Source organism: Octodon degus, unplaced genomic scaffold, assembly GCF_000260255.1.
Source record: "Octodon degus isolate 3935 unplaced genomic scaffold, OctDeg1.0 scaffold00140, whole genome shotgun sequence".
NCBI lineage: Eukaryota > Metazoa > Chordata > Mammalia > Rodentia > Octodontidae > Octodon > Octodon degus.
The window spans coordinates 1,360,136-1,379,571 of record NW_004524716.1 but is presented as its reverse complement, the minus strand read 5'-3'; the positions used below and the strand labels follow the sequence as shown (position 1 = coordinate 1,379,571).

The following is a 19,436-nucleotide window of genomic DNA, read 5'->3' as shown; positions in this document are numbered from 1 at the left end:
CCTAACTTCTTTCTGCTGTTTCCCCATCTGGAAAATGAGTTTTTGTGAAAATGAAACAAATACCCGTTCAATGCTTGGAACAGTATCTGGCACACACTTTTTAAAAAGATGTTTGCTTAAGTAACAAAATGAGGGCTGGCCAAATAGCTCAGTGGATTAAAGCACCTGCAAGCAGGTGCAGGGGCCAGGGGTTCGATCCCTGGGCCTGCTGTGCCAGCCCCGTGCCCGGGATACACTGAGATGGCAAATGAGGCTCGGTGTGGTGGCATGCGCCTATAATCCCAGCACTTGGGAGGCTGTAAACAGGCGGATCACTATGAGTCTGATCTAGTAGTGAGACCCTGAATACCTTGTAGACCCTTCCCTAAAATATATTTTTTTTAAAAAGAAAAGATGGACTGGAGAGATGGCTCAGTGGTCTAAGGCAGCTACTTAGAACAAGCTTAGCAAAGCATCAGGGAACGTGGTTCAATCCCCCAGCACCACATGCCAGCCAGCCCCGCCCCCTGGTGGGCTGAGCTGGCCACACACACATACCACACTCTCTCTCTCTCTCTCTCTCTCTCTCTCTCTCTCTCTCTCTAATAAATAAAACAATTAAAAAAATTTCTAAAAAAAAAAAAGAAAAGAAACAAAATGGACACAAATGAAAGTAAGCCCTACAGAGGAAAGGCCAGGCACACAGTGAACCTTCTCCTTTTCCATGGTGGTTGTCAGACAAGGATGTTAAAAACTCAGGATCTTAATTTGGATTCCATAATGAATATCCTTAAAACAACAATTAAGACTCAGGGCTGGGGAGATAGCTCAGCGGCATAAACACCTGCCTGGGAAGCACAAGGATCAGAGTTCGATCCCTGCTACCACACACCATGCCGGGTCTGAAACTGGGCATAGTGGCACATGCCTATAATCCCCAGCACTAGGGAGGCTGAGACAGGAGGATCACTATGAGTCCAAACTGCTTAGTGAGATCATATATCTAAAAAAAAAAAAAGGACTCAGAAGACCATCCCTAAACATTACATAGCTATTTTTGGACCTGTGGGCAGCATGTGTTGCCCCACAAGGGGTGCAGAACAGGACCTTGGGGACAGGGCCAGCAGTGACTCTCCTGGCCTGCCTGGTGTGGTCAGTGTCATAGTCACTGACTACAGTGTGTGCAGTATCAGAAGTGGTCCACACGCACAGGCATGACAGCCTATGTGCTCCACCTATTACCTAGACACACCACCGGTCACTGTCACTTTGCTCCCGAGGGGATCGCAGCTAACCACACTGACAGGAATGCTGCTCTGGTGCTCACTTGAGAGTGAACAACCAAGCTCAGCCCAACTCTCCCACTCTTTCCTTCCCTGATTACAGCTTCAGCCAGCACTGTCCTGGGGGAGGAGAGGAACGCGGAATTGGCCCTGGGTCCCAGCATGGCCCCCTCGGGACAACCTGGCTGTGGGGACTGCAGGATACAGTGAGTAGAAAAATGCTCTGAGGATGACCCAGGATGGCCAAGGTGCTCCTATAGAGCTCACCCCGACTCGCTGCAACCACGCTGCAGACGCGGTTAACCCACCAGGGCTACAACACTGGACATGCTGTGCTTTCTCCTAGTGCCCAGCAGAGGCACGGGGACTGAAACTGTCAGGAACAGCAACAGCCGGAGGAAGTTTCTAGAGACAGAAACGTGAGTTGTAGGATGACTGCACAGAGCAGATTCAACTCTAGACTGAGGTTTTTTTTTTTTTTTTTTTTTTTTGTATTTAGGACAGGGTGTAGAGGGTTTCACTGCGTAGATCATCGGACTCATAGTGATCCTCCTGTTTTACAGCCTCCCAAGTGCTGGGATTACAGGCACGCGACACCACGCCCAGTCTTAATGTAGTCTCAGTGTGCCCCTGGGGGGGGCGGGCCAGTACAGAGCACTAAACCTTTATTTTTTTTTTTTTTAAATTTATTTGTGTGTGTGTGTGTGTGTGTGTGTGTGTCCCCAGCTCAGCCCACCAGGGGGCGGGGCTGGCTGGCATGTGGTGCTGGGGGATTGAACCGCGGTCCCTGTGCTTTGCTAAGCTTGTTCGAAGTAGGTGCTTTAGACCACTGAGCCATCTCACCAGGCCACGCACTAAACCTTTAAAGAGCAAATGTAATCCTCATCTCAGGGAAGTGGGGAAGTGGAGGACCTGGCCTCGGACAGCGCCGGCAGGGGCTGCGGACATTCTGACAGTTCTTCCTGGGAGTGACGGGCAACAAGAGTGGGGTGTAACGTCGCTGAGGATAACTGACGTTAACTCCCTGATACACAGAAGACTTCTCATGACAACTTATCTGCTTAGCAAAGTAGCAGACTAGTCTTTTAAAATTTAATATACTGATTGTATTTGGCAGATAAAAGTTGACACAAGCCTTTTTAAGTACCCCGTGAGAAGCAAATCTAATATTCTGTAGTTTTAGCAAATCTCAAGGTATCTTTTTATGTCATGCTAAGAAGGAAATGGATTCTTAAGTAGGGGGCCCACAGAGGAGTGTACAAAAAGCACAGGCCTTGAAAAACATTAAGACGAACGCCAGTTTCCTGGACTCAGACTGCGGGTCCATCACTTAGAAACTGTAATTTTGGGCAAATTATGCTTTCTGGTTTCCTAACACGTGAGCCTGCGCGCATACGCTTCAGTAGAGCAACTAAACTTGAGCACTCGGGCTCACTCAGCAACACAGCAAAGCCAGCTAAATGCAAGGGGCTTTCTACCCTGCTCTGCCTACTTCCAGGGAAGGCTGGACTGTGGGCAGGCGAGCAGCGAGGCCAGGAGAGAGGTGCTGTGGCACTCGGTCGTTCCCCTCCTCTCTTCCAGGCAGTTTTGACGGTAGCTTTGTTCCTGCTGGGTGGTGGCCCGAATCCAGCTTCAATCTCAGCCCTAGAAAAGCTAACAGCTCCCAAAGGTGCCAGCTCTGGGTGCCCTGCCATCCACTGGTGATTTCTTTGGCCTCAAGAGTCTCCTCTTTGGGGGGCTGGTGAGATGGCTCAGTGGTCTAAAGCACCTACTTAGAACAAGCTTGAGCAAAGCAAAGCACAGGGACCGCGGTTCAATCCCCCAGCACCACATGCCAGCCAGCCCCACCCCCTGGTGGGCTGAGCTGGCCACGCACGCTCGCACACACACACACACATACACACGCACACACATAAATAAATAAATAAATAAATAATTTATTAAAAAGAGTCTCCTCTTTGGGCTGGGGAGATAGCTCAGTAGAATAAGCACTTGCCTGGCAAGCGCAAGGTCCCCAGTACCGCAAAAAAAAAAAAAAGTTTCCTCTTAGCAGGTGCCACGGGGTTGCACAAGAACTCTGATGGAGGCCAACACGAGCTGCGCAGTGCAGGAAGAGCCTGAGAGCAGCCCCACCTCTCACTTACCAAGAGCTGTGATGGCGATGAAGGCGCTGGCTCGGCGCTCCCCCACGATCTGCCACTCGCCATCCACTGCCCGCACCCACTCAGTCACGTGACATTCATACTGGCCCTCGTCCTCCTTCCTGCTGTTGAAGATGCCCAGGCTGAAGGAGTTGGGCTGCACCTGCTCCATCTGCACGCCCCCAAAGCTGCTGCGCTCCCAGTATGATGCGCCCGGCTGCACAGTGCCCTCGCGGTCTAGCCACATGATGTTGCTGCGGCGGTTCTGCCTGTCGATGAGCTGCCAGATGACAGAGAAGCGGCCCTGCAGCCTGCCCGCCGTGCGGACGCTGCAGGAGAAGCGCAGGTCCTCACCCTCGAGGATGACGCTGGCATTGCTGGCTACCTCCACGGAGATGCTGCTCTCTGAGGAGAGGAGAGAGGGCCGTGTTGGGGGCATTCTGGTCGCCGTGGTGCCCTTCCCGCAGATACCGCCAGCGGACGTGTGCACGTGGAATGTGAACTCCACACTCCTGAGCAGGGAGCTCAGAGGATAAAACAGTGCTCTAACATTTCGTGCTACAAGATCTAGCTCATGGTAGGCATTGTTCCCCGTGGCTCTAGCTCCTAAACCTAGGATGTTCTTTGCTACATGTAGAGGCCTGGGGTGATGAGGTCCTGAGACTGAGTCGAATCTAAGAAATACAGCACAGTGACATGATATTTAGGACGTAAAACAATCTATGGAGTGACCTACTAGTTGGAGTTCAAAGCTTTCAACCTGGATTTTCACCAAAATGATTAACGCCCAGAATCTCCTTCACTTCAGTCTTCCCCCATTTGGTGCTACAGCAGTTTAATAAAAGCTGAACACCACAGTGTATCCTTTGAGTTCTTTAGGGGGATATTAAAAAGACAAAAGATGCCAGGAAGTATTTAGGAGATTGTGTGTGCTGGCGTGCTGCTTGTAACGACACACAGACGGCTTGGTTTCTCAGTGCGCGGGGAATGAGCCTTCATACTTTCACAAGTACAGAGAAAACCAAAGCCAGCAAGCAGCTCGTCACCGTCCATCTGTCTGTCTCCCCTCAGCCCCAGGTTTCTCTGCTCTCCACCTCAAAACATCTGCCCCGCAAAGTTTGGGATGAGGGCCCCACTCACGCCCCCACTCAGTCTAGCCTTTGCTCCTAGCTCCAGTAGCTGATCACACTCCGCTGAGCTGCTTAATCTCTCTATTCCTCGGATCCTTCTTCTGTAACACAGGTAGAGTGTGATCTTTAACTGCGGAATTTTTCAAAGATTGAAAAGAAACGAGACAATGTGTACAGACTGCCTAACACATAGCACGGGGTTTCAAACAATTAGCAATAATCGCACCTCAGATAAACCTCATCGGCTACAATACTGCCACTGTGCAAAGCTAGGGGTTCCAAACAATGGTCAACATGATCCTGATTAATTTTACTACCTCTAATAAACTTTCGTTTTTAGAGACAGCATACCTAGCTTAATCTGTGTTAATTATGCACATATTATTTTGCATAATTACCTATATGGAGTTCAGAGGGACATGAAGTATTAACACAAAGATCAGTACCATAACTAATTTGGCTCCAATTTTCTGGACATGAAATACAATAATTTTAAACCAATCCATTAAATCAAATACCAGATTAGGAAGAACACTGATTACTGAAGGAAACACACGCCAAGCCAGGAATCAATCTTTTTTTCCCTTTATTTCCCCCGCAGGTAGAGTCAAGGCAGAGCACTGAGCCTCAGCATTTAGCTCTAGTTATGGCGAGTGTGGCTTTTACCCATTCGGGATGTGTTTGTTTCCTGTTAAAAATAAGACCTGTTCAAGGTGTGAACAGCAGTTTTCCCGGAGGGCGACCTTCCCAGGAGTCTTCCTGAAGCTACTCACGGAGATGATGAGGCTCCTGCAGAGCCCCATCTGAAGCAGCGCTGGGGGTTGAGAGCAGAGTTTGGAGCTCAGGTTACCATCTCCTAACTCTCCAGTATTTAGCTCCTACTTAGCTATCCAAGCTCCAAATTCTCCCGCGTGAAATGGAGGCACTGACAGGGGCCACCTCTTGGGCTTGTAACATGGAGAGGATTAGATGAGGTGCTTGTTTTGCATCAGAGTGAGTAACAATAAAATTCCTTTTAGGGTAAACACTTATTCTACTGTTATCAATTCACAGTGAGGAATTAAAGGGTGACTTTAGTTTGAAGGGAGAACACCTTTTTGCTCCTCTTATGCAGAACAATGCCCTTCGGGACCTCATCCTCACACTTTCTGTCACCCCAAGGACGCTCACGGAAGTACCGACTCGCTCTGCAAGGGGCTGCTGTCTGGAGAAAGCCTGGAAAAAACCCATGGTCAGAAGAAGAGCTATTCTGGCAGGAGAGGCACAGGCAGGGCCAGAGCAGTGCCGCACTGCATATTACAAATATTTACACGGGTGCCCAGGACTGTAAGAAGGCCGCCAACAAGTTAAAACTCCGGATTAACTGAAAACTAGGACAGAACTAATGAGAATCTCAGTGCATGCTCACAAACAAAAATTTCCAATCAAGAGGCTGATGGTGGAGCACAAGCTAAGCGCAGAGCAGTGGATTTGGAGTTAGAAGCAAATGTGTCCAAGGCAACGCGAACTCAACCACTAACTGAACAGCAGGCTCAGGCTTCTCCCTGAGTGGTGTTCTGATTTCATTCATAGGATGGACATAACATTGGCCTCTACAGGGATCTGAGAGTTGGGAGCAGAGAGGGAAATGATTTATGCAGAAGCATTCTGGGCTCAGGGGAGAGAAGGCACCATTAAAATCCAAGGTATGATCACCATTCCCGATGTGTTTGTTGGCGTTCTTTGGTAGACTTACCCAAGTGGCTTTGGGACAGGATCTGGTGGTGCTGGGGGACTTTAACTACCCAGTTATCTGCTGGAAAAGCAATATAGCAGGCCACAGATCATCAAACAGGTTCTTGGAAGGGATTTGGGGGAAATCTTTTAGTACAAAAGATACAGGAAGTAATTGGCAAGGCTGCCCCTCACTCCATCCTTAAAAAACAATGAGGAATTAGTCACAGATTTTATAGTAGAGAGTCTGTGGTTAAGGCAAGCACAGGCCAACAGGAGAGTAGTAGAGAGACTGGGCATTCAACTCCACAATTTCTGTTACACAAATAATCAGCAAGCACCTACTCTATGCAAAGCACCATGCCAGGCATCACAGGGTGAGGTGGGGAGGCTAAGAAATAGAATTTCAAGATCATTAGCGGGGTGTGTATAGTTAAAAAAAGCATAAAACAAACTAATCCTGTTGATAAAAAAGAGAATGGCAACTCCCTGTCTCTATTTTTAACTTCACACTTGAAGAGAAATATTTTAAATACGTAAAAATAAAGATGCAAACGTAAAGCAAATCACTAGATGCCTAAGAGAAAGAAAAGACAGTTTGAGCATCCGAGAAAAAGGTTAAAGGTTAGTTTTACAACTTTACCACCTTGTTTAAAATTAAAGCATTGTTAATTTGTATTATCTTTTTACTAAAAACAGAACTATGACAGGAAGGAGATTAATAGGAATGCTGGAACACTACAAGTATTTGAACACAACATGCACAAACATGGGTCCCCCTGGAGCCCCCTGCAAGGACTCTCCCCGCGCAGTACATCTGCTTCTTAGGAAGCAGGCCCCACCTGAGCCTATCAGAGACAGCCAAGCCTCCAAAGGCGGGCTCTGGGAAGCTGGGACAGCCTGCCCACTACTTTTTTTTTCTGTTCAGTGCTGGGGATGAACCCAGGGTCTGGAGCATGCTAGGCAAGTACTCGATAAGCCGCTGCCTCTAATGCAATTTCAACAGGGAAAACAATTAGGGCAATGCCCACCTTGCTACCTGCAAAAACTTCAAAATCTAATCCCTCTTCATAATGCATTATATGATTTAAAATCCTCACAAAGACCAGCTCTCCTTAAATGAGATTTCAAGACCAGCCTCTGCCCACTCTTCTAGCATATAATTCCCACATGGGAACAACTAGCACTCTGGGCTTGGTCTTTCTCCAAGCGGAGCTGGCACTCTGGTGTTTACTCTCAGCTACTCATGCTCGCATCAGCCAGTACCCAGCCCTAGCCAGCTACACTCCCAACGCTCTTGGTACCTGATGGGCCGCTGAGCGCAGGCGGGAGGGCTGGAGGAGGCCGACAGGCTCAGCGGTGGGTGCTCTCCCTCTCGGCTTTAACCCTGAATTTAAGCGGGGCTTGCCTTACCCCCGCCACTTCTCCTAGAGACATCAGCTGCTGACTTGGACCAAGGGAGGACACGCAGGGAACGCGCCTCTACTTACTGAGGGGAAGGACAATGATGGGGATGTTCTTAGGACGCTTGCTCTCCTTGTCGATGAACTCCCCAGTGACAGTTTTCTCCCGCTCAGTCACACGACAGTTGTACTTCCCACTATCTTCCTGACGGAGGTGGTAGATTTTCAGCACAAAGACACTGTCACTCTCTTTGGACACTTTCAGTTGTCCCTTGGCTTCCCGGTGGGCAAACTCATTGTTGAGAACTGGCACAGCGTTAGGCCCCATGCTGGCGATGAGGGAGCTGTTGAAGGCCCAGGAGACAGCAAAGTATCGGTCAGGAATGTTCTGAGCCTCCAGGATGCATCGGAACTCCACTGGCTCACCCACCGTGTGCAGCCGCTTGTCCGTCTCCAGCCGAACAGTGAACTCTTTGTCTGAGAAAACAAACAAAACGGATAGATTCTGGGCAAACGTGGCTGCAGCTAACCCAACTGCACAGGCGAAATCCCACTCCCCCTGCCTTTCTTTAAGATGCTAACTACATGAGGCCCCACAGTGCTCATTCAGAGGGAAAGCCCAACTCCAGGTTATTGGAAGCCCAGAGCACTCACTGAACATCACCACATCCTTGCTAGACTCCATTGGCCTAAGGAGCTCGCTACCCTAAGACCAACACGGCTCCGCTCAAAGCTTATGTTGTCCTTGATGAGTCCTCCCTCACCTAGGAGGCACTCCTACTAGCTTTTTCAATGGCAGATCGCGAAGATCTACCTTCCCACGTGCACCACTACTCCACGGAAGCAACACAACTACAAATGCTTTCAGCAGGTGTTAGAGAACTTACGCCCACAGAGCTCTATGAGGCATATGGACAGTGACCTAGCTGCTGACTCTAATCTTACTAGCTAATATCCAAAAGTGAAAATACTGAAATTCTCTCTCAACCCCCACATGAATACTGGAAGTAAGGCATGGATACGAGGAACCCTGATGGCATTACTTGGGGAAATAAGAGGCAGCGTCTTGTCACTGGTCTGCCACCTGCTAGCGTGGGTGGAGTGGGGCACTACCCACTTAACTGACGGTCAGGTGGCCTCTGAAATGATCAAGGAGCCCAAACATTCTTCAAAGAGGCAGGCAGAAGGGGGAGACCCAAGAAGGACCCATCACGAACCTGGTCCCCAACAGTATTCCAGGTGATGGTGGCACATGGTGACTATACACTTACGAGAAGGTTACCCAAGCTCAGAGGTGCCCCACAGGAACAGTGAGGGGAAAGAGAAGGAAGATGGGGGTCAGAGGAAACCTGTGCCCAAGAAACTGAGCACTGGCTGCAGGGGGATAGCTGTGACCTTGGCCCAAATCCTTCCTTGTAGTTCTAGCTCTGCTTCTCTGGAGAAGACACTGAGAGGTCAGCACAGCAGCATGTCGACCCCCGATAGATTCCTCAGCCCCCGTCACAGCTGCCCTCCCCATTTGGCACTTGTAGGATTTTCCAGCAGCTTCAGGACCCTTGGCTCATTCACTCCAGGCCACATCTCTCATTGAGCAAATAAAACCCTGTTTCCCTGAAGTACACAGGAATGTGCGCGGGCTGCCTCACTCTTCTTGCCCCCGCCCGCCCTCGCTGGACCTCACAGCCCTGCCCTCCATCACCGCCATTAGCACTCCTCCTCTCCTTTTCTGTATTTCAAGCTTCCTGCCACGTGTTAGCCACCACTGTTTCCTTCCCTCTCCAAGAGCCCAGACCTGGAGACGTGGCTGGAAGAAGCAGGCTTTCCTCTGTTGCAGCCTCTTCGATGAATGAACCCATGCTATCTGCTCTCTGTTATTAGCTCTTGGGTCAACCAAAGTATAGTAATTTGTAACCCAACATCAAGGCTAAAAGGCACTCCTTCTACATAAATGCCAGTGTGGACATGCCAGCATGACCCAGAACTGGCACAATGGTGGCTCTCCTGCTTTGGGCAACCAAGAACACTTCTTACCCAGGGGAGCCCACTGTAGCTCAGGCACCTTCCCATCTCCAGGCTGAAGATCTACGTCATGCCATTTCTGCAGAGCACTTCGCTCTCTGCAGTGCCCAGCCAACCCACTGGAAATGCATTTAGGCCTCACTTGTTAGCTCATTGAAATCTGGCCTCTGGCCCTTCTCCTGCAACAAGTCACTGACCTAACAAATGGCACTGGTGTGCCCCACCTCTGCACCCTGGTCCTCCCTTGGGTTCCATGACCCCTCCCTCCTGCGTGTCCTCCTACCTGTGCGGCCGTTTTGTACTTCTCTCTCACTGGGCCCTGCCACGTGCCCTTCCTTCTGCTGTTCTGAGCCCAGGAGGCTTTCCCTGGGCCTTCCTCGCTTGGAGGCTTTCCCTCCCCAAGCTCCAGGTAGCCCACGCCATAACACAATGCACACTCTGTTTTTCTTTTGTGGTTCTGTAGATCAAAGGTTCTGAGCAACTCCAGGAACAGATTCCTTGACTGAAATTTACAAAACAAGACAACCAGAGCTGCCACTAATAGGAAGGCAGAGACTTTGCCACAGCACCTCACATGTCCTTCCCCTCCCTTCAAGTTCAAAGAACCTCGATGCCCCAGGCCCAGCCCCAGCTCCAGGCTCCCAGCCTAGGTGCACGGCCTCAGGCCCTTCCAAGGGCTGCTAAGGTACGAAGAGCAGCTGTAAAACTGGTCCACAGAGTGAACCCCAGCCCCACTTCTCAGTATTTGGGCTTTGGCTACCTTTCCTTCCTTCCTTTTCTTTTCCCACAGTGCAAATCCAGAGCTCAGCATCTAGTCATACTTGACTTTTCTGTTTGCCGAATAATCAGATAACATTGCTGAAACCACCCAAGTCATTAGTTGTCCAAGAGTTACTGGATTTGACTTAACAATGTTCCCACACAGGGAAAACTTAGAAGAGCAAGAACCTTTATATCTGCTGTGTCCCAGAGGACTCTGGAGGCTCCACTACAGCACTCTGCACTTCCTGCTCAGCCACTGGCTCTCACGTTCACAAGGACAAGTGCAGGGAGCAAGATCATTCATCTGGCCCCTCCAGGTGCCCCACGCCACACCTGCAGTGCGGCAGGGACTGATGACCTATTACCAACATGAACTAAAAGAAGGGTAAAGTTGGGGATGCAACCACTGAGCTTGAACGTCAACACAAAGTCAGGTTGCCACCCTTTTCCTTTCATTAAATCTTCCCTCTGCTGGCTTAGTTTAGATACATTTGGAGGGTAAATTCAAAAAGCCCTAATTCCAAATTGGTAAGATTAAAATAAAGAAGATTAACTGATGCAACCTAATTTAAAAGGCATTAAGACTCAAAATTTAGTCCAGACTTTTGAAGCTGATCTTCAAACCATCCAGCAAGGAAAATGGTAAATAGGAAATAAAGCTCCTTCAGAAGACTTTCTAATACCAGGAGCTCCAGAAGCTGCAAAGAGCCCTGGGTCCTAGAGAAGATCAAGCTCCTACCTGAGAACCAGTCCTCTAGTGAGGTGATGGCCATGAGCTTTCCTGAGACACGCTCCTGCCTCATTCCCTTTAGAGCTGTGCTGGATAAAACGTAGACGGCAAAAGTCATCACCTGGGCAGTGCAGTGGGAACCCAGCTTCTCTGCCTTAGGACTTCTGGGATAAAGCCCTGGAGGTCCACTGTGAGTCTGAAGCCCAGGTCTTCAATGTGAATGGCACCAGGCCAAGACCCACAAAATTCATTAGCAGGGCCACAGAGATAGCGCAGAGGTCTAAGCACTTGCTTAGGAAAGCACAAGGACCTGGATTTGATCCCTGGCACCACATGCCATGCCAGCCCCACCCTGGTGGCACTGAGCTGGCCCCCAAGACCAGGCGTGGCGATGCACAAGTTTGAGCCCAGCACTGGGGAGGCTGAAACAGGAGGATCACTATGAGTAATCACTATGAGCTGAGTAAAGACCCTGTACCAAATACATAAAAAATAAATAAAATTTTAAAACTCACTAGCAAATGCGACAAGGAGTGAGTACCACGTCCTGGCATGCAGACCCCATCATGATGACCCACAGTCCTCTACTCCCTCGCCAGGACTGCCATTGCCCTCACTAGAGGGAAGCACCAACACAAGGACCCATGTGCATGGTCCACTTGGATTTCTTAATAACAGCACCATGACCACCTTCCAGAGCTAGAGACTGATGGGCCAAAGGACACCTACCTCCCAGCCCAGTCCAGCCCAGGCAGGAACAAAAACTGTCAGCTCTGACTTGGAGCTCACAAAGCTCAGGGGTCATGGGAGACACTAAAGGGAGCCAGAGAGGTCTGCAGCTCTCCAAGCCACCAGCCCTAAACACTCACACGGCTTCCTCAGGGCGTCTAGCCAGGCACTCCCTGGAGAAACCATCTACAGGAGGACCTAGCACTCTCTGGACAGGCTTAGCAGCACAGTGACTCTCCCTGGAGCCCTGTCATAAAGTCCTCTGCACGCAGCATCCTCATCCTTACTTATGAAATGGGGATGCCACTACCTACCTACCTCAAGGACATCCTAAGAGACAATGACAATATGTGATACAGCATTTTGGAGTTACACCTCTAGGGAAGTACTAACACAAGATAATAATGTAATCCTAATTTCTAGCGTCCATCATTTTATAGCTGTAATCGCAGATTCACAATCTCAAATGTCATTTACAAACGAAACTGCGGAAGCAACACCACCAACCAGGGCAGTGGCTGTGCCTAATAGGAATGGAGACCCAGAGGCACAAGACACAAACGGTTGCTGTGAAATCGCTCAACTCTTCAATAAATTTCTTACTTGGAAAGATGAAAAACACTCTGTACAAAGAAAACAAGAGAATAAGCAGGACTCGGCTGGGGTAGCACCTGTCTATAATTTGCTCGAGGATCAGGTCTTAGGAGACCTGTGTCCGATACACCCTGCAGTGCCTTCTGACTAAGGCAGCACCATCTCTGACTTGGCCTGGCAACTTTCTCTATGGTTACAGGTCACCGAAGGCAGTGTCTGCACACCCTCTAGGTCACTGACGGCCCTCCCCTGTGGTAAAGTACAGGAGGAAGCAGAAGTCCAGGGAGACTGACCGGTGGGCTGGATGTTGACCACGGCCCCCTCAGAGCGCTTCCGGGTCATGGCATACCACGACCCATCAGGATCCTGGATCCACTCAGCAGCCTCACAGTAGAACTCGCCCTGGTCAGCAGGCTGCAGGTGGAAGATGGTGAGGCGGAAGGTGGTTCTCCCCAGCTTGTCCAGCCGCACCTCCCCCAGACTCTGCCTCTGGGCGTATTCACTGCTGGACTGCAGCACAAAGTCCCGGCTCAGGGAGATGACTTCCACCGGCTTCTCACCACCTTTCTGTCGGAGCCAGGCCACAGACAGGTGGCTGTGCTGGAATGTTTCCGTGACCACCTCGCAAGTGAGCTCTAGCGGGTCCTGCTCCACTTTGTGCAGAGTCTGGGGCACTGCGGTTGTCTGCAGCGAGTCCGGGATCACTGAAACAGAGAACATCCCAAGAGCACACGGTCACAAAGCATAGAACTCGAGACCTGTGGGAGCAGGCAGCCTGGTGGGACAGCCTCTGACAGGCAGTTCAGGTGACAGGTAACCCCCAAAGGCACATATACAGCAAGACTTTGTGTTAATGTATAATGCAGTTTTAAGGTGCTTTTTTTCTGGTACTTATAATTATCTGTTTGATATTTTAATAATGCTCGGATCAAACATTTCGAAAGTTTAACTGATAAATGGGCTTCCTGAAAACACTGTCAGAATAATTTTCTTTTAAGCCTAATAAGAGTTGTTGTTGACTTTAGCACTGCTCTGAAATACCTGCACTTCACTTCTGGCTGATCTTCAAAGAGGAGCGGCTCCGGGGACTTCCGGCTCCCCAGATCCTCCTCACTGTTTCTCCACTTACGCACCCCACCTCTCCCTGTTCTCCCACTCTCCCCAGCAATACTTTGTGAGTGCAAGGTTATTTTCTTTTTAACATTAAAATATTTCTTGGTAGAGAAAAATCACCATGGTCCCCTCTTTTCACAAGTTGTATTTTATATAATTCATCAAAGGAGTCCACCCTGGAAGAAGCCACGCTTGGGAGAACTCAGGCCTGCGACACGTGTCCTGCAGTCTCTGGCTGCAGCCTCACCCTGAGGCTTCTGCCTTCCGGAGTCTAAGCCCCACCCCCATCTGTCACGCTGGTCACACTGCCGTGTTTTCTCCCTGTACTCACCCAGGATGAGCTTTTACAGCACTCGTGGGTAGGATACAGGCTTATGAGAGAAAAAAAAAGAAACACCAATGTGCCCTGCTCAACTGTGATAATAAGAACTAGAAATTAAGACAAGCAGATAAAGAAAAAAAGCCTTGAGACTGTTAACCCTCTCGCATCAGCAAACACTGTGGCCAGGGCTGCCCAAAGGACAGCTCCTGTGGGGCCAGAGGTCTGAGCGAGGGCCTGGGTCACACGCTCTTCCTGACTCAGCTGCGCTCAGCTCTCTCAGAGCTGGCCTAAAGGTCCTCCTGAGACGTGGAGAAGCCCACAGAATTCACCCCAAATACAGCGACCTAGGGGCTGAGCATTTTAAATAAGGCCACGGGGAGCAGCAGATGCTGAAAGGAATCTGTGTGACATCCCCCTATCTACCTAAAGCCTAGTCCTGCCACAGAAGAAAGTAATTACCTTTGTTCCCTTTCCGGAGTTTTCATTAACTGAACTCCTGTCCACGGGGAGGAAGATTAAAGGATGTAACCCAAGCAGACTCTGTCACAAAGTGTGTGTCTCCTAGGTCCATTCAATTTCCAAAGAGCATCATCCGCTATTATCTGAGCACTGCTAGTTCATTCACGCTCAGAACCGCTGTGCTCCTCGCCTCCCTCTTCCCTCGGGAGAAGGGTTGAGAAGCACCGGGCTCCACGGCATGGCCGGGAAGGCCCTCTCCTGCGCGTCTCCCCACTGCACATTGACACGTCTGTGTAACTATTCTCACCATTCTCCAATTAATTTGTCTGTCCTGGGCTGACTCCAACCTTCGGGGGTGAGAAGGGCAGTTTTCCGTGGCCTGTGTGGGGTCTGCCACTCTGCCAGCTGATTTTACATGTTTTATCTTCCACGTCCTCTTTTCAGATTATCCCAAATGTCTTTCCCTTGTATTTTTGTATCCCCTTTCACCAGTAAGAGCATTAACAACCTCTGAAATTCTTACCATGAGCATTAGGTCTTTCTACGGTTTCAGCCTCAAGCTTGTACTACAAACGGGTGAGAGCAGAAAGTTTATTTGCTTATGCTACCTGGTGACCTCTACAGCACCTCGCGTCTTGCTGTCTTATGTTTAAGTCAGTGCATGATACAAAACAGAGGCAGGCGTACCATGAGAGAAGAGATTACGGCCTGGCACGGGGCGTGCAGAAGCGGCCTCTCCTTACCCACTAGGTTCATCTTGGCGCTGTAACTCCCGAAGTACCGCTCTTCCGTGTTGGGCGTGTGGCATTCATACTCCCCTGCGTCCCGGGCTTGGAGGTCTGTGATGTGCAGCAAGGACGAGTTCCCCTGGACCCTCTCCACGAAGATCTTCCCCCCGCGGACACGCTGGGTGTAGATGGCATACGGGAAGGAGGAGTCCATGGTGCTGACGATCTGCACCTCGCGCTCAGGGGCCGAGGGCAGGTAGATGGACCACTGGAAGTGTTGCTCGGAGGAGCCCTGGTAGCCACTCACGTTGCACCAGATGGTGATGTGGGAGCCCTCCGTGCGGTACAAGGGTCCCTCCTGGACAGTGACCTGCCGCTGTGCAGACGCCACACCTGGGGACACACACACACATAACATGCTCACTTACTCCTCAGGCCAAAATGCAAAACAGGCAGCAATCTCCAGAGCGTCTGTGGTTTGTGTAACGTGATAATCACATGAACAGCTTACTGGCCCTTTCAGAGGCGCTCTGTGATTTATAAATATTAATTAAAACACTGTGGTAAAAGCACTGTCTCTAATTTGCATATATAGGAATCTGACGGTGCAAGGACGTGGTTTTGTTATTCAATAGCTGACCCTTGTGAATTTCACTGAGTCCCTCTGTCATTTATGCAGCATTTTTATATCTACTTATTAACGCTGTTTATAAAGTTTTTAATAAAATGAACAGAAAAAGTCAAGTCCTTGGCACAGATCCAGATGAAAACAAAAGCAACTGCCTTACCATGTGGCTGAGTTCAGCGCTACCTCCTTGGTAAGTGGCCCTGCTGGGGGGCCTTGACGCCTGACCGTATACAGGGGCTGCACTCTTCGCTTTCCAACGCAGCTCCTCCTGACACCACCCAAGGGGCATTCCTCGTGCCTCTTCCTTCCATAAATGGAGGCACAGAGTGGAGCTCTGCAAAGGGCCTGCTGCCAACTTTGGCTGAGCATACACTCGGAAACAGGAATGTGAAGGGCTGGAGCAGATCCTGGGGCCCAGACTCCCACCAACTACCAAAGGGGTAACGGACAGAGCAGAGCACTGCCTGGAACAGACTCCTGTCCAAGTCCGCAGCTCTCACTCACTGTGACTCCACTCCCCATCCCAACCCTTCCTGCCGACACACGCTCACCGAGGTCACTTCCGCCTGCCCTCCCGCGAGGCCTCCTCACATGGTATCCCATCCTGGAGCACAGTCACAGCGCTGAGTCCAGGTTCCCACCCTATACACCTGCCCCTGTTTAAGTCCAATCAGAGGCTCATATGCTAGAAGCCTGGTCCTCATGTGATGATGTGGTAGACCAATGGGGCCTGGCGCAAGATATCGAGGTCACTGGGGTGCTGCCCACAAAGGGATTACCTCTGGTCGCAGGACTTAGCTTTAACAAGAGGGGCTTGTTACAAAAAGAAAGATGGGGCCCCGGGTGGTCTGCTTCCTGTCTCTGGTGATCTCACCCTCTGCACACACTCCTGTCATGATGCCATCCACGGCTGTGGTGTGCCAGTGGGCTCTCAGCAGAGGTAGGAACACGGGCCAACAGTATTGGACTTCCAGTCTCTCAAACTATGAGCTAAATAACCCTCTTTTAAAAATAAAGTACCCAGCCCCAGGTATATTGTTACAGAAACAGAAAATGGATCAATACACCAGCACACCATTGCTTGCACCTGCACCACATGGCATCCAGGCACAGCAGGGAAGCAGGAAGACCATGTTAGCGCCTGTCACAGAAGTGGCCATGAATCAGAACCAGCTGCATCAACTTAGCCGCTTTTCCTCTCCGGACCTTGATCTCACCCATCAAATGGTTTCAAAGGCCTCGCAGAGGACTAGCCTGAGTTCCAGTCCTGGCTTTGTCACTTATTAGCTGTGACACTGAACACATGAAGTTGCTTGCCGTCTCTGAGCCTCAGTTTCCTCAAGTGCAAGATGGGAAGAATAACACATGTGGCAACAAGTGACAGCAAAGTTTAAGTGGATAAGAGGATCTCTCTCAAGCCCCCAGCACAGGGACCAGCACACAATTTACCCACAACAGAAAGCTGGGCGCTAGGACCCCAACTGTCCAGAACATTCTGGGGCCAGACGGCAGGCTCTAGCCACTGACTGCTCGGAGGTATTTCGGCGGCCTCTGCCAAGGAAGCTTTCTAAGGCTGGCCAGCTCCACCCAGAGCCACAGCCCACAGCCACCAGAACTTGCCTTTCACCCCAAGGGCTGGGCAGCTGTCCAGCATAAACCTATGTGCTGTGGATCCAGCTGATATACAGGCAGGGCACTCCCAGCCTATTGGGAGGTAGCGCCCAGCTCAGCCCAGCCCAGCCCAGCCCAGCCCAGCGGCAGCTGTACCCAAAGGAAACTGATCTAATACGCAGGGTGCTAGACTGAAACACCACAGCCACGAAAGGAAAGGTCTGTGGCTCCCGAACTGTTATTCATGTAGACTCCCTGCTCCCTAAATAGAACACAGAAGTCCATCTTTGCTCCAGCAGAAGCAGGAAAAATGAAAAAAGAAAAAAAAAAAAAAAAGCAGGAGGAGGGGACAAATAAATAGAACAAAATCACAGTCATATCTCAATCTGATACATTCTGATTGATGGCATTCGCCCCTGTATTTAAAGCCACAGAGAGAAGACAACTCATTAGTCATTTTCCGTATGTTAAAATTCGGTGTGTAACAGTTATATGTACTCTTTGTAGGAATTTAAAAGCATACATAAACACACACACACACACACACACACACACACACACACACTCAGAGTGACAACTGAATCGAACATCTGCAGTACTTCTGAAATGCAGAACGCTTTGAAAGCAATCACACCACTTACTTAGGTCTCCTCTGCACTTCAGCGCCCGATGACAAATCAGGGACGACCACACCTCGCCCACCATGACAGGGCTGGAGGCAGGCAGGTCTTCATTAAGAATTACTCCCCGCCTCTGCACCCATACTGGAATCACGGAGCCACTTGGAGAGCTTTTAGAATAACAGGGCTGGGGAGATAGAGTGCAGGAGAATAATTGCTTGCTTGAGTCCTATCCCCGGCTCTGGGGGGGGGGGGGGGGGGGGGGAGGGATAACAGTGCTGGCTGGGCTGCCCCGCTCCCCTCCCCCAGCACAATCGATGGGGGCACAGCCCTGCATGAGGAGTTTCATAAGCGCCTCAGGTGACTCGAACTGGGTGTGTCTGGGTCAAGAACTGCTGTTTTATGATCTCTCCGCCTAGATGGTGCCAGCCAGTGACCAAATGCAAGATCGCACCCTAAGTGAAGGCTCTCACTGGCTCTGTGCTCCTCCCCTCTAGAAATGCTGCAATGGTTAGGCTCAGGACAGTCGCACTCTCCTCTCCCCTTTCCTGGTCCAAACCAAGGAGCTGAGGCCCGGCCAACAGAGCCCACCGCGGTACAACCATGTGTCTACCCCACAGCGCTCTACTGGCAGATCTGAGGAAAGCACTCATGGGCGGATCATACGCATCCCACCCCTGGAGAGGTAAACAGCGCCAGGTGGCCCGAAAGAGTCGGGGCAGCTAGGTCAAGACAAGTTGTTCAGCCGGAAGTGGCCCTGTCAAGTAAATAGACAAAGAATTGTACTTTCACACTCGGCCTCACCTGTGCCTGCTTATTAAGTTTCACCTCGTGCCTTTGATCTCTGAAAGCAGTGCTTATTCTTAGAAAGTAGACGCTAACATAGAGATAAAGATGAACTCTCCTTTCTTGAGAGCTTCACATCCTTTCCACTCTGCCCCGGCAGTGTCCCTCTGCTGGCTCTCCCTGACTTCCGTCACCTTCAGAGTGACCAGGTCCAGGGCCTGCCCAGGGCATCCTTGGACTCTCCGCCCCTCCCACCTTCCTCAGAGTGCAGCAGGAGACGGCTCTTCCTGCCCTGAGTTCTTACATCTCTTGGAACTTCCCAAGGGAAAGGTCACTTTTTCAAAAAATGACTGACTTTAGACATTCTGTCCCCTCTGGACACTTCGCAGTAAGCAAATACTACTTCTGTAATGTAAAAAGAAAGATCAGAGTGTTATACAAAATTATGCAAAAAGGAATAAAATAGTACTAGATGATAAGATGCCAAATGACTTTTATTTCCTTCTTTAGATTTTACTTCCTTCCCCAATCTTCAGCAAGGAATATGGCCTAGTTTTATAACAAGAAAAAAAAAAAAAAAAAAAAAAAAATAAAAAAAAAAAAAAAAAACATAAAAAACCAAAAATAAAAAGAATGCGTGATGGCTATGTAAAATTTCTTCTGCATTCACTACTATACTATAATAA

General features: G+C 49.9%; 1 protein-coding gene and 1 non-coding gene across 2 annotated transcripts in view; both read right to left on the bottom strand.

The window, feature by feature from the left end:
* Nucleotides 1–19,436, bottom strand: part of Igsf3 (immunoglobulin superfamily member 3) — a 101,125-nt gene that overhangs the window by 23,921 nt on the left and 57,768 nt on the right. Inside the window, exons 5-9 of the mRNA XM_023701749.1 lie at nt 15,121–15,498; nt 12,777–13,187; nt 7,737–8,126; nt 6,269–6,328; nt 3,407–3,808 (exon numbers count right to left, since the gene is read on the bottom strand). Of these exons, the coding sequence (XP_023557517.1) occupies nt 3,407–3,808; nt 6,269–6,328; nt 7,737–8,126; nt 12,777–13,187; nt 15,121–15,498 (1,641 nt within the window). The remainder of the gene's footprint in view (nt 1–3,406; nt 3,809–6,268; nt 6,329–7,736; nt 8,127–12,776; nt 13,188–15,120; nt 15,499–19,436) is intronic.
* Nucleotides 4,658–4,804, bottom strand: LOC111812752. The gene has a single exon (XR_002818164.1). It is a non-coding gene; the product is annotated as a U4 spliceosomal RNA (small nuclear RNA).